Source organism: Vicia villosa, unplaced genomic scaffold (assembly GCF_029867415.1).
Source record: "Vicia villosa cultivar HV-30 ecotype Madison, WI unplaced genomic scaffold, Vvil1.0 ctg.000030F_1_1, whole genome shotgun sequence".
Taxonomy (NCBI): domain Eukaryota; kingdom Viridiplantae; phylum Streptophyta; class Magnoliopsida; order Fabales; family Fabaceae; genus Vicia; species Vicia villosa.
In genome coordinates, this window is record NW_026704964.1 from 135186 (window position 1) to 157963 (window position 22778).

General features: G+C 31.1%; 1 protein-coding gene and 1 long non-coding RNA gene across 2 annotated transcripts; both read left to right on the top strand.

Annotated features, from left to right (window-relative positions):
• Positions 1 to 9170: 9170 nt before the first annotated feature.
• On the top strand, positions 9171 to 10197 carry LOC131622406 (uncharacterized). The gene is made up of 3 exons (XR_009289890.1): positions 9171 to 9329; positions 9431 to 9466; positions 9614 to 10197. It is a non-coding gene; the product is annotated as an uncharacterized LOC131622406 (long non-coding RNA).
• An 8989-nt stretch (positions 10198 to 19186) lies between these two features.
• On the top strand, positions 19187 to 21937 carry LOC131622439 (tubulin beta chain). The gene is made up of 3 exons (XM_058893465.1): positions 19187 to 19819; positions 19928 to 20197; positions 21035 to 21937. The coding sequence occupies exons 1-3, from the start codon at positions 19426 to 19428 to the stop codon at positions 21703 to 21705; spliced, it is 1335 nt and encodes a 444-aa protein (XP_058749448.1). The 5' UTR covers positions 19187 to 19425; the 3' UTR covers positions 21706 to 21937.
• The last annotated feature ends 841 nt before the right edge of the window (positions 21938 to 22778 follow it).

Consider the following 22778-nt stretch of genomic DNA (forward strand, 5'->3'; position numbering starts at 1 on the left):
ATTAATCTTCAATGAACCTATTTAATTAGAATAAACTTGAATTTAGATTAAATGTTCGGTTGGTCGGTAAATAAACCGACCAATTTGGGATTTAGTAAATAACTTAGGAACTATGGTATGATAGTAAGTAGTAAATTTAACCGAATGAATTGGATAATCGGCGAAGTAGTTGAATTGTGTCCGATTAACCGGTATCAAATTGTGATCATACCTTATGAATTGTTGTGGATATCTATGTGATTGTTTATTAATGGTATCGACCGTTGATTATGTGAATTCTTGGAATTGCTTCGTTGTTTATATGAAGTTGTTGTATTATGGGTGAAGTGTTAATACCTCTTATGATAAATGATAATTGTGATATGGGTGTGTGCCTTGCGACGAATATTTTGTGAAGTAAATGATGATGATCTTGTTAATATGTGAAGTTATATGTTTGCCGTGATATGCCGAAATATGATGATGATGTCGTGACGATTTTATGTGAAGATGAATGATTAATTGTGACATTGAGTTACCTCTAATAATTGGTAATTATAAGTGACGTAGGCGTATGCCTAGTAATGATGTGTGATTGTGATGATTATGTTGTTTATGTCTTGTTTGTCGAGTCACATTTCATATGCATACTCTGTGACGGCCTGGATTGGCAAATTAGTGACGAAGGCTTATGCCTTGTGCCTCTTAATTGGGCAATTGGTGACGGGGGCTGAAGCTCCGATTGGTACCACATGCATATACATGAGTCATGTCCCATGTGTCTTATGTGATTCATAGTTGTGACGTTTTGTGAATATATCGTGATTGGATTTCGTGACTTGTTACATGATGGAAGTATGTGAAGATGTGAATTGGTGATTTTATGAATAGTATGATAGTGTCAATATTTGTGAATGCGATTAACTGAATATGTCTGGAGTGACTTATATGTGATGTTTTGTGATTAGATGTATATGTGATGTTTTGTGACTCGAGGTATGACTTATGTGTTGTGACGTTTTTGGACTGAAATTGTGATTTATACTTGTGATTTATATTTGTAATGTATCATGACTTGGCTTATAAAGTAAATGAAGTGTATGTATAATTGATGTGAATATGAAGTGTTGTGACTTGTTGTGAAATGTAAAGTATGTGAGATTTGTGAATTAGTGAAAGTATGAAGTGTATAGCAATATTAATACTTGCGATGCGATGACTATATATGCTTGGATCCTAATATACAATTTATCATGCGCTCACTTATATGATTTGATATCCCACCCTTTCCTCTTGTTTCGCTGTTGCCTTTATATTGGTAACGTGCAGATGTTCAAGTATGAAGATTTAGTTGTCGTTACTTGAGTCGGTTGTTGCTCTGATACGTAGCACTCGGGGGATGATTTATGATGTTTATGACGTTGTTGTTTTATTGTGACTATCCTAGTATATTAGAATGATATGTTAAGTGAAGTTGCTTTATTAATATGATGTTATCTATGTCAATAAGATGATACTTGATTCAGAAACTGAGAATTATGACTCCGCTGTTTTATTAATAAAAGAAGTTATTTTGTTTTAAAAATTATTATGTGCCTGAGTACTTGTTGATTGATTAAAGAAAGTGCTATGTATCCGCTAAATGCGATAAAGTGATTTGTTATGAAGTGAATATGTGACGCCTCATTTATTTGTTGATAAATTTTGAAACTCTAATTCTTGAATAATTGCCGGGTAGAAATGGGGTGTTACATTCACTATATTTTTTAACGCTTCTGTAGATATACCTAAGGAAAAAACCAAATTATTTTAAAAAGTGGTTCCGAACGTGTATCTACAGAACCAGAAAACATAATTGAAATTTCGCTAGATAACTAAGAGTAACAAAGGGTGCATTGAAATATTCTATTTTTTAAGAGTAGTGAATAGCCACTATAAAGAAATCCTAAATGCTCTTGTCATAGGGTAATTAATTTTTGAACATTTTCATATACATTAAAATATTTTGTAAGGGTATGTTTGGATTGATGGAAGAGAGTGGAATGGAATGGAGCGGAATGGTATTAACTTAGGTTCCATTGTTTGGATTGATTAAAAACGGATGGAATGGAGCGGAAACGGATGGAATGCATTCCATCCCATTCCATCGCTTTCCATCATTTTTTATACCCTCCGATTTGGGCGGAATGACAAAATATTTATATTCTGTCATGAAATACCCAAACAGTGGAACACCATCTTTATTCCATTCCGCTCCGCTCCGTTCCGCTCCATTCTGCTCCACTCCGTTCCGCTCCATTCTGCTCCACTCCATTCCGCTCCGTTCATTTTAGTCTATCCAAACATAGCCTAAGTGAATTAAATATTTGAATTTGAATGGCAAACGAGTTTCTCTTAAAAAAAACGTACGTAAATTTATATAATTCTATTAAATCATTGTTCACAAAATATAATTAAACTATAAGAATATTGATGTAAAACATTATAAAATATATATATTTCTCAAATCATTTTTTATAAAAAAGTTAAAAACTATGTTATTTTTTCAGTAGGAGAGTACGGTTAATCTTTCCATTGTTATTTTATTGTCCGCAATTTTTTTCGTGAGATTGATAGATCTGCACCCTCTAATATATTCATTCAGGTAATGTACCTTATATTTTTTTGGGAGCACAGATTTTTACTTAAATTTTTTCAATTTTAAAAGAGAAAAGAACAAAAGATGTTAAACAAACTTTACAAATGTTACGGAAATAAGCTGCCACAGTGCACATTCAACAAAAAATTTTCTTCCATTTCTTAAGCCTTTTGTTGTATTGACAATACACAATTACATTTGATTGCGATTGACTACTATATAATTGTTTCCACTACACAATGAACACTAAATGTTGTCTTAATAACTGATGGAAAATATATAAATGTTTAATATGAATGCTTTTTATATTAAGAAAAAGAACTAAAAGTAGATTGACTTTTGGGTCCATAAAATGGGATAAGACCCAAAGAGAAAACGTTAAGCCTTAAGATTGAAATATCTATTTTTCAACCAAAAAAAATTGAAATATCTAGTTTAAAAAAATGAAATATTTAATGTGATTATGGCTTGGTGTGTAAGTGAGTGACAATGGGGTTGGTGTGTGGGAGTGAGTGAGGGTATCATTTTAAGACAATAAAATTAAAATTGAAATTCTTTACGTCGAAGCAGGTTTTTCGACAGAAGAAATATTTTGTCGAAATAGTCTAGGTTGTCGAAGTGTTGAAGCAATTAACTTCACACAATATTTTGACTTGGGTCTAAAATAAGTATGTTTAGCTTTTATGTTTTGGGCTTTTGGTTTAGGAAGAAAGCAAACCTAAAACTATAAATAAAGGGAGTAACCTCTATTTTGCATAACAAATTGTATTCACAGAATTTGCAGTTGCAAGTGAATAAAAGATTTTCCACAATTTATAGGTATAGAGAAACTCTGCAGAAAATCATCTTCTTCTCTTTTATTTTCACAAATCCTAATTCACCTTTTCCCCAAACTCCCTTTCTTTCATGGTCATTGTGTAGTGATAAAGAATTACTCAAAGGTTTGAGATTAATTCCAACATCTGATATCTAAAACTTCAATTAAACGATTCAAGGCAAGAGAATAACGATGATAATGAATCATCTGGATGGACATTTTCCAGCAAGTCTTCTAATTCTGAAAGGAGATAACTATGAGAAATGGTGCAAGCAAATGAAGGTTGTATTCTGTTGTCAAGATCATTGGGATCTCTTGAAAGAAGGGATAAAACCGCTTGTAGAAGACGCGACAAATGAAAAAAAGACTGCATATAAAGAATTAAAGAAGAAGAATTATAAAGCTCTCTTTATAATTCATCAATGTCTGAGTCCAGATAATTTTGAAAAGGTTAGTGATGTAGAATCTGCAAAAGAATCTTGGGAGATTCTAGAAAAGTCTTTTGGAGGTGCAGAAAAGGTGAAAGAGGCGAGGTAACAAACTCATAAAAGAACATATGAATTGCTTTAGATGGAAGAAAGTGAAAGCATAAATGATTTCTTCACTAGGATTACGAAACTAGTGAGTCAAATCAAGGTATGTGGATACATGTTGACATCAAGATCAGTTGTTGTAAAGGTCTTGAGGTCATTGGCTCCCAAGTTCAACCACATAGTGGTAGCCATAGAAGAATAGAAAGATTTGTCAAAATTGACAAAAGAAGAGCTTCAAGGGACGCTTTAATCTCATGAGCAAAGAATGGCTGAAAGAGCTGCAGGCAAGTCGAAGAGCGATGTGGCTTTGCAGGCTCAGTCAGCAAAATAAAAGAAAGGAAAAGGAAGTTGGAGTAGAAATAAAGGTAGAGGTGGCTACAATAATTTGACTGGTCGAAATCAGCAAGAAGAAAGCTGGTTGAATCAGAGAAAGCCCTTATACCAAGGTAAGCAAAGAGGTGGTGCTGCATGTAGAGGAAGAGGTGGTGGTCGAAAGCCTGACAATAGTCACATTCAATGTTTAAGTTTTCATAAGTATGGTCACTATTCTAGTGATTGTCCAGAAAAGCATAAGAATCATGAAAGTGATGCAAAGTTTGCAAAACATGAAGAAGAATAGATGTTGATGATGGTCACAACAAGAGATGAATAGAGATTCAAAGACAAATGGTACTTAGACTCTGGATGCTCATCACACATTTTTGGAAGGAAAGATTGGTTTGTCAACATAAAGTTCTCTTTGAAGAACACAGTGAAATTTGCAAATGACAATACTCTAGCAGTTGAAGGTATTGGTGATGTTCTTATAATGAGGAAAGATGGCAAGAGGTCAGTAATTTCCAATGTGTTGAACATAACAGTCGTGAAGAGCGATTTTCTCAGCATAGGGCAGTTGGTCAAAAAAACTACAAGGTTTCGATCGAAGACAAGATGTTGAGAGTTGTCGACTCAAGTGGAAAGTTAATCTTGAAGGCTCCCATGTCTCAGAATAGAACCTTCAAGATTTAACTTAATGTAATGGAGCACAAGTGCCTTACAACTGCATCTAGCATATATGAATGGATATGGCACTATCGACTAGGCCATCTCAACTTCAATGACATCAGAGAGTTGAAAATAAGAAATATGGTTTCATGATTACCGGAGATCGACATTCTAAAAGAAGAGTGTGAGGAATGTGTGCAGCCGAAGTAGCACAAGAACAGCTCAGCAAGGATGCATAAATCATGTCGAAAGAAATACTTGAAGTCATATACTCTGATGTATGTGGTCCAATCCACGTGGATTCGGATGGAGGTAACAAATACTTTATTACATTTATAGATGATTTCAATAGAAAATTATGGACTTGCTTGATCAAGAAGAAAAATGAAGTGATCGAGGTATTTGCCAATTTCAAGTCTATGGTCGAAAGGCAAAAAGGGCGAGAGCTCAAGGTTCTGAGGAATGATGGTGGTGGAGAATATGTATCGAAAGACTTCGACATGTTATGTAAGAAATAAGGGATTCTAAATGAGGTGGTACCACCCTACACTCCACAGCAGAATGGAACTGCATAAAGAAAGAATCGAACTATTATGAATATGATGAGAAGTATGTTGAGAGGAAAGAATTTACCTAAAGAGTTATGGGGTGAAGCTGTATCGACAATAACATACATTTTTAACAGATGTTCGACAAAGAAGTTAGAAGGAACTACGCCATAAGAATGTTGGTCTGGTGTGAATCCAAGCTTGAGTAATTTGAAGGTATTTGAATCTAAAGCACATAGACATGTGCTATACCACTTTAGAAGAAAACTTGATGACAAGTCAAGTCAGATGATCCTAATAGGATATCATTCGCCTGGAGGGTACTAGTTGTTCGACCCAGTGAACAAGCAAGTAGTGATCAGAAGGACCTAATCATAGATAAGCTTAAAGAATGGGATTGGACTGAGAATGTTAAGAAAGATTCAGTGAGAATCTTATGTGAAGAACCAGCCACTGAAGTCGAAAGAGAAGAAGTTCAACAAGTCAGAGGTGATACAGGCCTAAGCAGACCTCAGAGAATAAGACACATACCTGAAAGGTTGCAAGAATGTGTGATTACATCAGATGATGTGGTTGATGATGAAGGTGAGCTGGTAAATTGCGCTTTCTAGGCAAATGTTGAACTTATCAATGTAGTTGAGACATTGAAGGATTCGAAGTGGGTGAAAGCTATGAATGAAGAAGTGAAGTCCATAGAAGACAACAACACTTGGTCACTTGTCGAATTGCCTCAAGGCAAGAAGACAATTGATGTAAATTAGGTATACAAGGTAAAATGTAATCCCAAAGGCGAAGTGAGTCGATACAAGGCAGGGCTTGTGGCGTAAGGATTTATTCAGAAAGAAGGAACCAACTTCGATGAAGTTTTTGTAGTTGCTAGTATCAAAACAATCAGGTTGGTTGTTGGTCTGGCGAACATGAAAAATTGGCACATCTATAAGATGGATGTTAAATATGCATTCCTGAATGGACCCTTATACGAAGAAGTCTATGTTGCACAAAAACTTGGGTTTGTGAAACATGGCGAAGAAATAAAGGTGTACAGGCTGCATAAAGCCATGTACGGACTTAAGCAAGCTCCAAGAGCTTGGAATGAAAAGATCGACAGTTTCCTAAGGGGGAAGGAATTTGTGAAGTGCGCAATTGATCATGGAGTACATGCAATAAGAAGATAGAATGAATTGCTTATACTATGTATCTATGTCAATGACCTGTTGATAACAGGTAGCTGAAAGAAAGAGATCGAATACTTCAAAGGTGATCTTAGTAAAGAATGTGAAACATCATATATGGGTGACATTTTATATTTCCTTGGCATGAATTCTACAAGAGTAGTAGGGGCTTAATGATGCATCAAAGAAGATATACAAGTGAAATTTTCAAGAGATTTAAGATGGAAGAATGCAACTCGACTTCGACACCTATAGAACGAAGACTACAACTGTCGAAAGAATTAGATGAAGATGATGTCGACCCAACCCAGTACAGAAGACTTATTGGATCATTGAGATACCTTTGTCACACAAGACCTGATTTAGCATGTAGTGTGGGTATGGTAAGTAGATTCATGCAGAATCCAAATGTATCACATCTAACAGTGACGAAGAGGATACTAAGGTATCTGAAAGGAACTCTCAACTATGGCATTTTGTTCCCTACAGCTGATAAGGGAAAATAATGCAATTTTGTGGGTTACACCGATTCAAGTTGGTGTAGTGATGTTGAGGATCGAAAAATATACAGAAGGTTATGTGTTTATGCTAGGTGGTGCACCAGTTGCTTGGAGTTCGAGGAAAGAATCAGCAGTGGCACTATCGGCGTGTGAAGCAGAGTACGTAGTTGCTTCCTATTGTGCAAGTTAAGCAACATGGATGGTGAACTTGGTCGAAGAGATTACAACAGAAGATCATTGAGCAATTTCCATGAAGATCGACAGCATGTCAACTATCAATCTGGCGAAGAACCCGATAGCACATGGCAGAAGCAAACACATCGAAATGAGGTTTCATTATCTTCGAGAGTAGGTAGCTAAAGGAAAGATGAATCTGGAACACTGCAGAACTGAGAATCATATTGCAGACATCATGACGAAGGGTGTGCAGGTCGAAGTGTTTAGAAGACTAAGAGCTATGGTGAATGTAGATAGCTTAGACACAATAAATTAGGTGGTGTGTTAAATTATAATTCTTTGAGTCGAAGTAGGTTGTGTCGAAATAGTCTAGGTTGTCGAAGTGTGGAAGCAGTTAACTTCACACAATATCTCGATTTGGGTCTAAAATATGTATTTTGTGGCTTTTATATTTTGGGCTTTTGCATTAGAGAGAAAGCAAACCTAAAACTATAAATAAAGGGAGTAACTCCTATTTTGTATAACAACTTGTATTCACAGAATTTGCAGTTGCAAATGAATAATTTTTTTCACAGTTTGTGGGCAGAGAGAAACTATGTAGAAAATTATCTTCTTTTCTTTTATTTTTGCAAATCTTAATTTACCTTTTCCTCAAATTTCCTTTTGTCATTATACTGATAAAAAATTACTTTAAAATTTGAGATTAACTCCAACCAGAAGAACTACACTATACAACCGAACTCTTATATAAAAGATTTAACATATGTTTTTAAAATTGATCTCAACATTTCTTATTAAATTGAAAGAGATCCTATCATATCATTCAAATACGTTAAAATAGTTGTTAGTGGTTGAATAAATTTATTGGACATTTGAATGAAAAACACGTGGAATGATATGAATTTGAACTTTAGTCTCGTGCTAAGAGAAAGTGGTCCATTGTCTAATTCATTCATACTTTAGCTTATGTTGAATTATTAGCTTAATGACCAATAACATATTTCGTGTGTCTACTTGGCAAGATCCATTCCGGACGCCATCTTATTAAAGCCAATTATTGGGTCTACTAAAGGGCTAAGGAATTTACATCGATAATCTCTATTCAACAAGCTTATAAATGAGAGTAATTATCTCTCATGAAAAATTGTTTTTGTGTAATAGTCATTGGTTTTTTTGTGTAGTGTACTAATTAAATTATTAATTAAAAAAAAGTGAATGGACAAAATTATTAGTGGATTTTAGGGGTGGAAATCCGGCCGGGCCGGTTCGGTTTCGGGCCCAAAACCTAAAATCGGCCCAATTCTCGATTGAAATACTAAGACAAATTTTGATCGGTTCAAAAATCGGTTTTTTCGAGTTCGGTTAAATACCTCGGTTTTTCTGGGTATAAAAGATAATTGGGCCTTTCAAACATCAATCAATTTTTTTCACATTGGGCTGCATCCAGTTTTCAAAAAATTAATTTTATGGTCAAAGCAATTAAACAATTATAAAGTCAGTTCAGAAATTTGGCCCAAATTAAAAATTATTAATTTTTTCATTCGTATCTATTTAAATTAAAATTTGGCTATTGGGAATTTTTTTCATTTAAATTTGGATAGTGGTAACTTTTTTATCACACTGAACAATGTTAATCACACTGAGTAAAACTTAACAATAAAATCTATCATATAAGAAAGATAGATGTTCTTGAAATTCCAGTTTTGCCCTTTTTTCAAATACTCTTCATTTGGACTGTCCACGTGGACATCCTCTCCTTCCAGCCTATTGACTTCTCATTTCCCTCTTGACTTCTCATTTCCCTTTTCACTTTTTATATCTCTCTTTCAAGTTTATCAATTTCATTTTCCTTTCTCTTTCTCTCTCTTCCATTTCATTTTCTCTCTTACCTAATTTTTGATATTTCTTCTCAAATTTATTTTCCTAATTTCCTTCTCCTCCCATCACCACCGCCACTGCCAACGATTCAGATCTGGAAAAGGTAAAAGATACAAACTTTTGTGGTTTTTCGTTTTCAAATGCTTCATTATTTTATTTATTCAACATCACTAACATCATTTTTATTATTTTCATTTGAGATAGGTTCTGAAATAACAAAAAACTGAGTTATTTGAGCAGGTGAGCTTCTTCTTCTTCTTCTTCTACCATATTAAAGGTTTTGTCATTTTAACATTTTTCTTTTTCCTCCCAGATCTGAGTTTTTTGTTGTTACTGGGTTTTTCTACTTCTTCTAAATTCAAATCTGGGTTTTTGTTTGATTTGTAGTTTTTCTCTCAGATCTGAGTTTGTTTGTTGCAGAAGATTACAAGATTCTGGGATGAAATGTTGTAACTTGTAAGAATGAGTATTAGAGTTTTGATTTTGAAATTTTATTTTTACATTTTGATCAACCAGGTAAATAGTGAAAGAAATCTGTATAGGAAATTTTTAATCTAACAGGGAAAATGATATCATTAATGTTGTTTGAATAATATTAATTTTTTGTAATTACTATTAAAATCTGTATAAACTCTATTTTCTACTGTGCTATTAAGTTTTTTCATCTAATTGCTACAGGTGCTATTGAGGTGTTGAAGACAAATGAGTTTTAAATGTTTGCAGACAGGGGCGGATCTATGTTGTGGGATTTGGAGGCTCTTGCCCCCACAAGAATAATAACCATAAATATTAAATCATGTATATTAATTCAATGTTTAATTATTATTTTTATCGATTCAAAATAAAAACTTACGGTTACTAATTAAAAAACACAATCTACTACTTATTTGTTTTAATTATACTTTATCACATTCTTCTATAGTCTTATGGCCATTTTAAAAAAAAGAAAGTATTTTAACATAACTTTTAAAACCAATGCATTAGATTATCTATTCTATATTATTTTTATAAATATAGTTGAAAGGGTTAGGTGTCAAATATTTTATTAATTATATATTTTTTAATGACTCATAAGTTTAAAAATATTTTGTTATAAACGTTGTATTAAATGGAAAAATTGATTAACATTATAAAAAATTCTATTCATCAATCAGGAGAGTAAAAGTTTCTTCAACAAAAAGTATAAATGATTTTGATTTTTAACTTTGTTTATTTTTAAAAAAAAATCTGTGATTAATTGAATTATAAATATAATTTTTGCCAACAAATTATGTTTAATACAAAAGAAAATGTTATGTATACTTTTCTAAACATTGATAATATAATATGATTCATTCATCAAATAAAATATACATAAAAAACAACTTTAATTCGTAAAAGTTTAAATCATTTTATGAACATTTAATTTTATCTTTAAAAATTATCTTGCCCCCACCTACAAATTGTTCTGGATCCGCCACTGTTTGCAGATTAGATGCTATGGAAGATTGAATTATTTATACATTTAGTGCTCTATTTTGTATTTTCTGTATTTAACCAACATATACTTTTATTTTAAATGACAAATATCTCCCCTTTCTTATTTGATATAATTGAAATAATTATTTTTTAATTTTGAACAAATATTTTTAAATTAAAAATTAAAATATTAATATATTTCTTTGCATACGAAAATACCTAAAATTGTAATTTGTATTGAGGAAATATTAATTTTGAACATTACTTTAAAAGAGGTTCTAACTATAGCTATCTAACTTCCTTTCTGCACAATTTTCAAAATCAAAAGTAAAAGTAATTGTAGTCACTATAGCTGTCTAACTATTATTAATAGACTGCCCTATTTTTCTTAAAAGTATCTCTTAGCTGTCTATCAAAATTGATACACATTTTTCAAAGAACCTTATTAAAAAAAAATTGAGTTAACTTTAATTACTATATAACAAAATTATAATAATAATTATTATTATAAAAATAACAAAATTTTGACTATTATTATTATTATTATTATTATTATTATTATTATTATAACTGAGTAATGTGACGAGCAACATAGCATGTGCACAATTGCTACAATCAATTTGTAATACATGATATTATAAAAAATTTACAAATTTAATTAATTGAAAAAGACTGTTAATTGTTGTAATCCATGATAAAAATAACTTAATTTACATAAGGAATGCAATTTTGGAAAAAAATAAAATGAAGTATATTAAGTAGTGGAGGTAAAATATCAGTGTTATATCATCAGTTTTTTAAGTTAAAAGAAAAAATTTGTAATTGTTTTTTTATCTCCAAGCTAAGTAAGAAAAACCATAAAGTTTGTAAATGCTTTTTGATCACCAAAGTAAATAATAATTAAACAAATTATGACAAAATGATTAAAAAATATGACAAATTTGATAAAAAGATATAATTAAATGTCTTGATTGTATCAAAGAAAATCTATAGAACAAAGATAATAGATCTTACTATAGTGTTGTATAATGCAATCCAAAGTCACATGAACTATATTTATCTCTATGCCTTTTTTCCTTTTCATCATCACACATGTCTTTTAATATTACAAAAGACTGTCAAAATAATTTTTTATTTTTATTTAATGTTACATATTCAAAATAAATAATAATTAGAATAATAATTAATAATATTCAATATATTTTTTATACCCTTTATAATATATTAAATGATTGATAAGATGTTAGTATTATTTTATACTAGAGTGAAGACCCATTTTGTTCCCTCACAAAAACTACAAAACCCAAATTAGTCCTCCACAAAAAATAGAACCCGATTTAATCCCTTACAATGTTTTTTCTTCTACTTTTAAACCGTAACTGGACCGCCAAGTCGTATTTTATTTTTCATTTTTCATTTTTTAAATACTAAATTGATTTTTATTTTTATTTTCGATTTTATTTTTAAACAATTCAGATTTTAAAATATAAAAAAAGATAAGATTTGTTCTGAGAAGGAATTGAACTCAAGACATTTAGGTCACATCCTATGCCTTTACCACTATGCCAACATACATTGATGACAAATAATTGACATGATTTATAGTAATATTAAACAATTCTGAATTTAAAACAAAAAATATAAATTTTGATACCTACGGGGTCTCAAACCCAAGTCCCTTCAAATTAAATAGTAGTCACTTTATTGTAAATATGAAAAGTAATCTAAGAGGTGTTGCATGAATTAGATTAATTGATATTAGTGAATTTTTCTCGATAATGAATGTTAACAATGTTTTGATTATTTTGAAACTATTATAACAATTTCGAAAAAATTAGAACAATATTGCTAACATTCATAATCGAGAAAAATTCACTAATACCGATTAATCTAACTGATTCACCCGCTCTTAAATCACTTTTCATATTTACAGTGAAGTGACTATCATTAAATTTGAAGGGACTTGAGTTTGAGACCTCATGGGTACAAATTTTATATTTTATATTTTAAATTTAGAATTGTTTAATATTACTATAAATCATACGAATTATTTGCCACAAGTGTACGTTGACATAGTGGTAAAGGCATAGGATGTGACCTAAATGTCTTGAGTTCGATTACTTTTCAGAACAAATTTACACCTGGTTATATTTTGTAAGGGATTAAATCGGGTCCTATTTTTTGTGGAGGACTAATTTGGGTTCAATAGTTTTTGTGAGGGACCAAAATGGGTCTTCCCTCTTTATATTATTTATAATACTTAATAATAATTAATAGTGTTTGTATAATTGATGAAAATATAATCTTATCACATTTCTTTTCATTTCATGATGCTACATTGCAAGGTAAAATCTAATTCAAATATTTTAAATCTTTTATTGGAAACCCAAATATTTTCTTTCCACTTCTATTACTCAATGGTTTTTTCCTACTCCTACCTATACTCACTTCATTCTCTCTCTTCAACAACCTTCTTCTACACTCAACCATCTTCCCAAGGCTAAAACTCAATCATCTTCCATCTTTTTCTTACAATTAATTTATTAAAAAACAAATGGTGGACACTATAAATAATAATATTTTTTATTAATTAATAATAGCAACATGATGTATTTTATTTTTTTATTCGAAATTTTTGAAAAATGAATATAATTTATGGACTAATCAAATATTTAAGATATAATTGAGAAAATTTTGAAAAATGAATATAAAATATTTACAATTTTTTTAATTCCAGTCTTTTAACATCATAAATAGTTTTATTAAAGATAAATTGATCTCTAAAGCTTTTTAAGACTATCACACGAAAAAGAAAAATAAACTAATAGATAATAAACAAATTAAAATAAATAATTAAAATAAACTGAGTATTGTGAGGAGCAACATAACATATGCACAATTGCTACAATCAATTTGAAATACATGATATTATAAAAAATGTACAAATTTAATTAATTGAAAAAGGCTGTTAATAAAGCAAAAAAAAAAAAAAAGCTGTTAATTGTTGTAATCCATGATAAAAATATATATATTTAGAATAATTAAATTTACATAAGGAGTGCAATTTTGGAAAAAAATAAAATCACACATGATTACTATAAGAAGCAAAATAATCTATATAATATTCCTTATTGCAATGATTTAATGGTAGTGAAAAATAAAGTTAATATAGTTAATGGAAGTAATTAATTTTTTTACATATAAGAAACTGAAAACGTGAAGTATGTTAAATAGTGGAGGTAAAATATCAGTGTTATATCATCAGTTTTTTAAGTTAAAAGAAAAAGTTTGTAATTGTTTTTTTTATCTCTAAGATAAATAAGAAAAAACATAAAGTTTGTAAATGCTTTTTGATCACTAAGGTAAATAATAATTAAACAAATTATGACAAATTGATTTAAAAAATAATGACAAATTTGATAAAAAGAGATAATTAATGTCTTGATTGTATCAAAGAAAATCTATAGAACAATGATAATAGGTCTTAGTATAGGTCTTAGTATAGTGTGTTGTATAGTGCAAGCCAAAGTCACATCAAATATATTTATCTCTATGTCTTTTTTTCTTTTCATCATCACACATGTTTTTTAGTATTATAAAAGACTGTCAAAATAATTTTTATTTTTATTTAATGTTACATATTCAAAATAAATAATAATTACAATGATAATTAATAATATTCAATATATTTTTTATACCATTTATAATATATTAAATGATTGATAAGATGTTAGTATTATTTTATACTATTTATAATACTTAATAATAATTAATAGTGTTTGTAAATTGATGAAAATATAATCTTATCACGTTTCTTTTCATTTCATGTTGCTACATTGCAAGGTAAATTTTAATTTAAATATTTTAAATTTTTTTTTGGAAATCCAAATATTTTCTTTCCCCTTCTATTAATAAATGGTGTTTTCCTATTCCTACCTATACTCTCACTTCATTCTCTCTCTTCAACAACCTTCTTTTACACTCAACCATCTTCCCCAGACTAAAACTCAATCATCTTCCATCTTTTTCTTACAACTAATTTATTCTTCTAATATTTATTTTCTTCTATTTTTCTATTACATTTTTTTAGCTTATATTATTCACATATTTTGTAATAAAATTGTATTTTGGATTAAAAAATCTTATTGATCTAAATGTTTTTAAGAGTACGAGACATTTTTCTATACGTTAAATTATTATTTTTCAAGGGTACCGAACATTTTTCTATATATTCAATTATTATTTTTTCACGGGTACCAGACATTTTTCTGTATATTCAATTTTTTTCACGGGTACCAGACATTTTTCTAAACATTCAATTATTATTTTTTCACGGATACCAGACAATTTTATATATATTCAATTATTATTTTTTCACGGGTACTAGACATTTTTTTAAACATTCAATTATTATTTTTTTTCCGGGTATCGGACATTTTTCTATACATTCAATTATTATTTTTTCACGGGTACTAGACATTTTTCTAAACATTCAATTATTATTTTTTCACGGGTACCAGACATTTTTCTATACATTCAATTATTATTTTTTCACGGGTACCAGACATTTTTCTATTAAAAAATATACATCTAAAACAAATGCGCGTCCCATATCAAAATCCGCGCGAACGCATGAGTTTGTTAATAGTATTTTTTTAAAGGGAATGAATCAATTGACACCAAGGTTTGACACCAAATACTATCCATTTATTATTAATATTAATCTAAGTATATGTTTGGTTTGGCGTTTCCATTCCAAATTTCACGTCCAGCTGTCTAATCCACTGCAATATTTAGAAGCTACAAATTGTAGCATTAACTTGGACGTGCGGTGGCGTTTGCTTAGATGAAAAAACAAACACACGCTAAATTGACAATTATTTTGAGGCAGAGGAAATATATTATTAATGACAAGAGTTATTTTTAAATTAATGACTAAATTTTAATATATTTTTTTAAAAAATGGGAACAAGTTTTTTTAATCCAAATAATTTTATTTTTTAATCCATATATCAATAAGCTCTTTCAGTTAAATAATTTTCTTTTTCTTTTTTACATTCTTATTATATTGATTATTAACGGGGACATGGAATTATTGATCAAAATACTAATTCTTAACGGGACATGAAGTTACTGATCAAAATATTTTTTTTATTAATTATACATTCAATTATTTACTTTTTACGAATAATCAGATATTTTTCTATTAAAAGTACATCTGAAACAAATGCGTGTCCCGTTCCAGAACCCGTGCGGACGCACGGGTTTGTTACTAGTTAAGATTAAAATTGTATAGTAACTCCAATCAAATGCAGCCAGATCTACAATTTTAATAGAGGTCATAATACTTCCAAACAACAACAAAGAAATTATAATACAAACAAGTAATCCAAACAAAGCACTGCATAAAGTCACACGAAACCTTACAAAATCCTAACCTCAAATTCAACCTCTTTTACTATAAAAAGAATAAAGTCTAACAGCAACTAAACTAGTAGAGAAGTGTTATTTGGGTAGAAAGAAAAGTTGAATTCTTCCACTATTGATTTTGGTCAAAAGAGATACCTAAAACAAAAAAAAAAAAATTGTTAGAAGAAAACATCTTAATATTAAAATAAAAGCAAACATTTTTTTAAAGAAGAAAACATCTAAAATAAAAACAAAATATTAATAATTTCAAGAGTAAAGAATCTCATCGACAAACCTAAAAAAATACAACAACAAATCAAGTAAAAAATGAAAACTTTAAAACAAAATAAATTTTTTGAAGTAGAATGAGTTTGAGTTTGAATGATTGAGTTTGAACTTTAAATGGTTGATTTAGATCTTGTGCCGCTCTTTCTATTTTATGACCTAGGATTTTGGAAATGGATGCGTTTGTGAAGTTCTGATTATGAGAGAGAGCAAAGAGGGATAAGAGTGCAAAGGCTAGAGTTTTCTGGTTTTCTTTACATGTGTTTAGTTAATATGGTAGAATGGGCAGGCTTTAGAAACAACTCAATTCAAGTCCAATATAAATATTAAATAAAATAATCAAAATAACACCATTGATATGGTCGGGTTCGATTTTTTCTAGGTTCAATTTAACCAACCGAACCAAACCGTTGTTGTCCACTATAAACCAGATGCTTCACCTGATTGACACGAAGACCCAACTTCAACCCGACCGAAAGGATTCAGATTGTATGGGTCGGTCGGATAAGTACGGTTGGTGAATTTTTGTCCACCCCTAGTGGATTTCATCGAATGAAAATATCACTGGAGAGGATCCACATCCCTATAAATAGATATGCATCCACAAGTTATTGTGCATTACTTTTTTAATCAACTCAAAATTTTATTGGCTGCAGTATTAATTTTTTTCAAGTATTTCTTAATGGAATAGAGAATCAGTGTTAGGTCGAAGACAATTACCGTAAATAAGCTTGTGGTACGATACTAACATATTTTTTAATGATTAGAGAAAGTATTTGAAAAAAGTTAATACTTTAACGTTAAAGTCACTATAGAATTGATGTGAAGCTTTGCAAGTAGAAGTTGAATAGTAGTTAAGAGTGATATAAATCCACTTATACATGAAGGATGGTTATAATAGTCTCGGGGTTGCAAGACATGGAGAGCGAGGATCCATTAGATGTCGATCAATAGTCTTGATGGAAGAAGGGTAGTGCTCATGTGTGGTGCCTGTGAATGTAGGTTCACATGTTCGTTAGTGATTGACACACCTTGATTAGATTGGGCATATGGATAAGTCCAGACTTTATGGGCTTTTAGCCTGCCTAGAACAAATCTCCTCAAAGTCATTATTATCATGCTTGAAGCAATGATTGTTGTCACAAAGTGAGGCTGACCCAAGAATATGAGTTGTGTTAGAATTATCTATTGCGAGATATTTTTCATTGAGAGGGTGCTCCATGGAGAAAGTGCTCTATGGTGGCCACACCAAGTAGGAGTAGCTGGCATAGAGAACATGTGCATCAAATGCGCTTTGTGCAGGTGCAACATTTGTTGCAGCGATGTGCTCAAGTATAGTTATTGTTTCATGATTCCATGAACTATTGGATTGATTCTTTAATCTTCCAATGAACCATGACCATTAAAAATGGCTTAGTTTCTATATAAAAATGAATTTTGTATTTATTTTTCACTTTTTGTTTTGTTTTAAGAGGGCATGCAGAAAAGAGTTTATTTTCTTTGTCTTCATTTTTTGGGTTTAGATCAAATTCAAATTGCTTCTTTCATACAACTGACATTTTTAACGTGTTTCTTCGAATTACTTGAATTGAACTTGAGGTATTTCCTTTATATATATTTTTATTTCTTTATTTTTAAAGCGTATGTATATGGACAGGGCTAGACCTGGGCTAGGGCAAGCAGACCCATAACCTAGGACCTCCAAAAATAAAGGGCCTTCTAATTTTTGAGTTTGGACCTCCAAAAATATGTGTTTCGATCAGAAATTTAAAATAAATCGAGACTTATGCTAAATGTCATGAAACTTTGCAGATATTTTTTATGTGTTATCATCTAATTCTTTGCAAAATATTAGCTAAAAAATCAATCATATTCCAATATTGTGTTATTTTCGTTTCGTGGAATACTGGCGCTTAAAAAATTCTTATTTAATTAATCTCAAGCAAAAAAAATCAATTTTTGTGGGAGAGATCCTTATAATTTGATACACTAATGTGAAAAAAATTAAAACATGTTAGGCATTTCAATAGGGTTAAATTTCTCATTTCGTCACTTGAAAAAAAATACATTTATATATGTTTTGATAAAAAAATCAAAATAAATCGAGACTTATTCGAAATTCTATCAAGATTTATAGATATTCTATATATGTTATGATATAACTCCTTAAAAAATAATAGCCTAAAAATCAATCATATGCTAACGTTTTCCTTGTTTCCGTTTTAAAGAAAATTGACTCGTAAAAAATTCATATTTAATTCATGATATTTTTTTGTGAGAGATATCATAATAATGTGATCAAATTTCTTGTAAAAAATCATGACAAAAAACAAAAAATTCTAGGTCATAAAAATGATGTCTTTGAATTAGCTAGGAATTAGTTATAAATTAGCTGTGAATTAGCTACAAATTCTGGACTTTTATATGATATTCATGTTAGCGACGGATTTTACAACGGAATGTCTGTCGCTATAAATAAAATTTATATAAAAAATATAAAATGGGACCAAATGCCAAGTAACATCCATTTCAACATCTTTGGTACGCTGACATTGCCACATTAGCTCTGTTAACATACCTAATAGGAAGGAAAAATATGGATGAAAAATTTTAAAAAAATTATTATTTAAAAAAATATTTAGAAGGACTAAAAATTAAATTTGAAATATTTAGAGGAAAAAAAAAGTTTCATTAACGGAAAATGATATATTATAGAAACATAGTTAGAAATTTGTTGGGAGATAATATTTTTAATCAATTTTTTGGAAGAGGATATAAGTCCCACAATTTAGACTTTAGACAATGTAATAATGAAGCAATAACCAAACAAATCCTATATGCCATAGCCCACCTCAGCGCTCATAACAACAACATTCAATTTTCCTTCCAAAAACACCCTCAAGACCAACACACAGCTCCACAAAAACCACTTCCCTTCAAATTCTCCCCACCGTTAACTCTCCTTCCATTTATTCCTTCAAATTCAATCAAACAACAACACCCCCTTCCTTCTCATTTCCCTCCATTAAAATTCCCCCGACAAAAAAATGAGAGAAATCTTACACATCCAGGGCGGACAATGCGGTAACCAGATCGGCGCCAAATTCTGGGAAGTAATATGCGACGAGCATGGAATCGATCACACCGGAAAATATAACGGAGACGCCGAGCTTCAACTTGAGCGGATTAATGTCTATTACAACGAAGCCAGTGGCGGAAGGTACGTTCCACGCGCCGTCCTCATGGATCTTGAACCCGGTACCATGGATTCCGTTAGATCCGGTCCGTTCGGACAGATCTTCCGTCCTGATAATTTCGTGTTCGGTCAGTCCGGTGCCGGAAACAATTGGGCGAAAGGTCATTACACCGAAGGTGCCGAGCTCATCGATTCCGTCCTTGACGTTGTTCGCAAGGAAGCCGAGAATTGCGATTGCCTTCAAGGTGATTAATTAATTAATCTGTTTATTTCATTTATTTCATTGATGAACTGATTAAATGATTATGAATTTGTTAGTGGTTGATTTAGGATTGTGTTTGTTTGTGTTGCAGGATTTCAAGTGTGTCATTCTTTGGGAGGTGGCACGGGTTCTGGTATGGGGACGCTTTTGATTTCGAAGATTCGAGAGGAATATCCTGATCGGATGATGTTGACGTTTTCGGTGTTTCCTTCGCCGAAGGTGTCTGATACGGTTGTGGAACCGTATAATGCCACGCTTTCTGTTCATCAGCTTGTGGAGAATGCGGATGAATGTATGGTGTTGGATAATGAGGCTCTTTATGATATTTGCTTCAGGACTTTGAAGCTCGCCACACCTACATGTAAATTTCTTAATTTTAGTTTTAATTTTGATGGGATTAATTGGTGCAGATTAACTTAATTTTTATAGATTAGAATGTTATGATGATTGATATAAATCTGGGAGGAAAAAGTTGGGGTATCTGTTATCTAAATATGGTACAACCTTGCTTTATATGAAGGTTAGATTTTTATATTTAGAGACACATTAAGAAAAATTTTAGGTAAAACTTGTCATTAAACTTGTTTTATAATGGAACATTATAGGATTGTTTGATTGATGTAGTTAGCCTCATCCAAGAATGATTTGGTTGTTAAAGTTGTAATGCGGCATATTCTTTATTGATGTAACGACATTTTGATAAAGATAGAGGAAGATCAGAAAAAATTAATAATCAATTTATTGAAAAGAATTTAGAGGACATGATTCAGATAGCCTATTTTAATGAGGAAATGCTTTTTGTTGATGCAGTGCAGTTTGTTGTTAATGTTGTTCCCATTTTTGTGTTGCTTCTGCTGCCACATATGTTGTTGTTATCATCATGAATCATGGTTATCTGTGGCCATTCGGTTGTAGTAGTTTGCTATAGATAAACAGTTAGCATCAAGTATTAAATTGATACAGTGGTATGCTTTTCCATTAAATTTACAATTTTAATTAGGATTATTGATGGGACCTTTGGATGTTCAAGTTGGTTTAGGGCCCTTGTTCTTACTCATCGCTGGTGGTTATTGTAGTTGAACTTTTGCAATCAATTTGGTTATCAAGTCACTTTCTCTTAATGAAGTGTATTTTACTTTATTTGCACTTTAGTTGGAATTTCAGTTATGAATTTCATTTCTTGATTTTATTATTTCAGTTGGTGACCTAAACCATCTCATTTCCGCCACCATGAGTGGAGTTACTTGTTGTCTACGTTTCCCTGGACAGTTGAACTCAGATCTTCGTAAGCTTGCTGTCAATCTTATCCCATTCCCGCGGCTCCATTTCTTCATGGTTGGGTTTGCACCCTTGACATCTAGAGGATCCCAGCAGTATCGTGCATTGACTGTACCTGAATTGACTCAGCAGATGTGGGATGCCAAGAATATGATGTGTGCTGCTGATCCACGTCATGGCCGTTATTTGACTGCATCAGCAATGTTCCGTGGTAAGATGAGCACAAAGGAAGTCGATGAGCAGATGATCAATGTGCAAAACAAGAACTCTTCTTACTTTGTCGAGTGGATACCTAACAATGTCAAATCCAGCGTGTGTGATATCCCACCTAAGGGCCTTAAGATGGCATCTACTTTCATCGGTAATTCAACTTCAATCCAGGAAATGTTCAGGAGAGTTAGTGAGCAGTTCACAGCTATGTTCAGGCGCAAGGCTTTCTTGCATTGGTACACTGGTGAGGGAATGGACGAAATGGAATTCACCGAGGCTGAGAGTAACATGAATGATCTCGTTGCCGAGTATCAGCAATATCAGGATGCAACTGCCGATGAAGAAGACTATGGAGAGGAGGAAGAAGAGGTTGATGCTTAAGGCATCTCTATATGTCAACATTGTTTCAAATATCAATATATACTTGGCTTTGAGCGAGTGGTATATGTTTAAATTGTGAAGCAGTCAAATTAGATTGACTCGTTAGTGTGTATGTTTGTATTAATCGTCATTGTCAAAACTGGGTTTTATTGACAATGCATTTTTCTTGAGATGTTTGTAATGGGTAATGTTTATATGCATAAAAGTAAAATGATCTCGTTTGCTTTTTAAATGTGTTGATTAATACATATTGCCTTGGAATGTCACAAATGGTTGAAACTTTCTCACAAATTATAACTTGAGTTCAATTTCGGAGTTCTCTTGCTGATATTTATATATAAATTCAACTACTAATTCTTGTCAAGATTGATAGTTTTTCTAATTTTGTATAAGGGTGTGCACCTCTAACGAATAGATATTTAAGAAGGCCCATTATTAGAAAACAATAATCGCGATGTTCTTAAAATCTGGGTTTTATCAAAATTATGGGTTGTAGGTTGAAGTAAATAAAATAAAGTTTGAAACATCCTATTTTAAATATCTATCCCCCATAAAAATTCCTTTAGTTTTGTCCGTAGAGCTCTTCAATAGTGAAGGATTAAGATTATAGTGATATAAAATTAAAAATTACTGCTAGCTCTAAATTAAGAGACACAGACAATTTTAGCCAGTCTTAGTATTGACTTGTGTAAAGAAAATTTTGTTAGATTTGATGGGAAGAAATGAATTTACTTTTTGTCTCCAACTAACTCACCTAAGAAGGAATAAAGATCCTCTCTATTTCTCAAAAGAAATGGAGGTGTCCATTACTATAATTTTAATAATTTTAATGTATAAATGTGTAATTAATGTGACAACTTTTAAAAATATGTGTGAATATAACTTTTATTTACACTAAAACTATAATAATGGACACCTCTATTTCTTTTAAGAAATGGAGAGATCCTTACTCCCTAGGAAGATTTGTTACAAATTACAATAGTTGACTGATTTTTGTTTCATTACAACTGGTTAATGTATTTCATGATGTATCCTGTGTAGAAAATTCCACACCCATTGGATAACATTTCTAC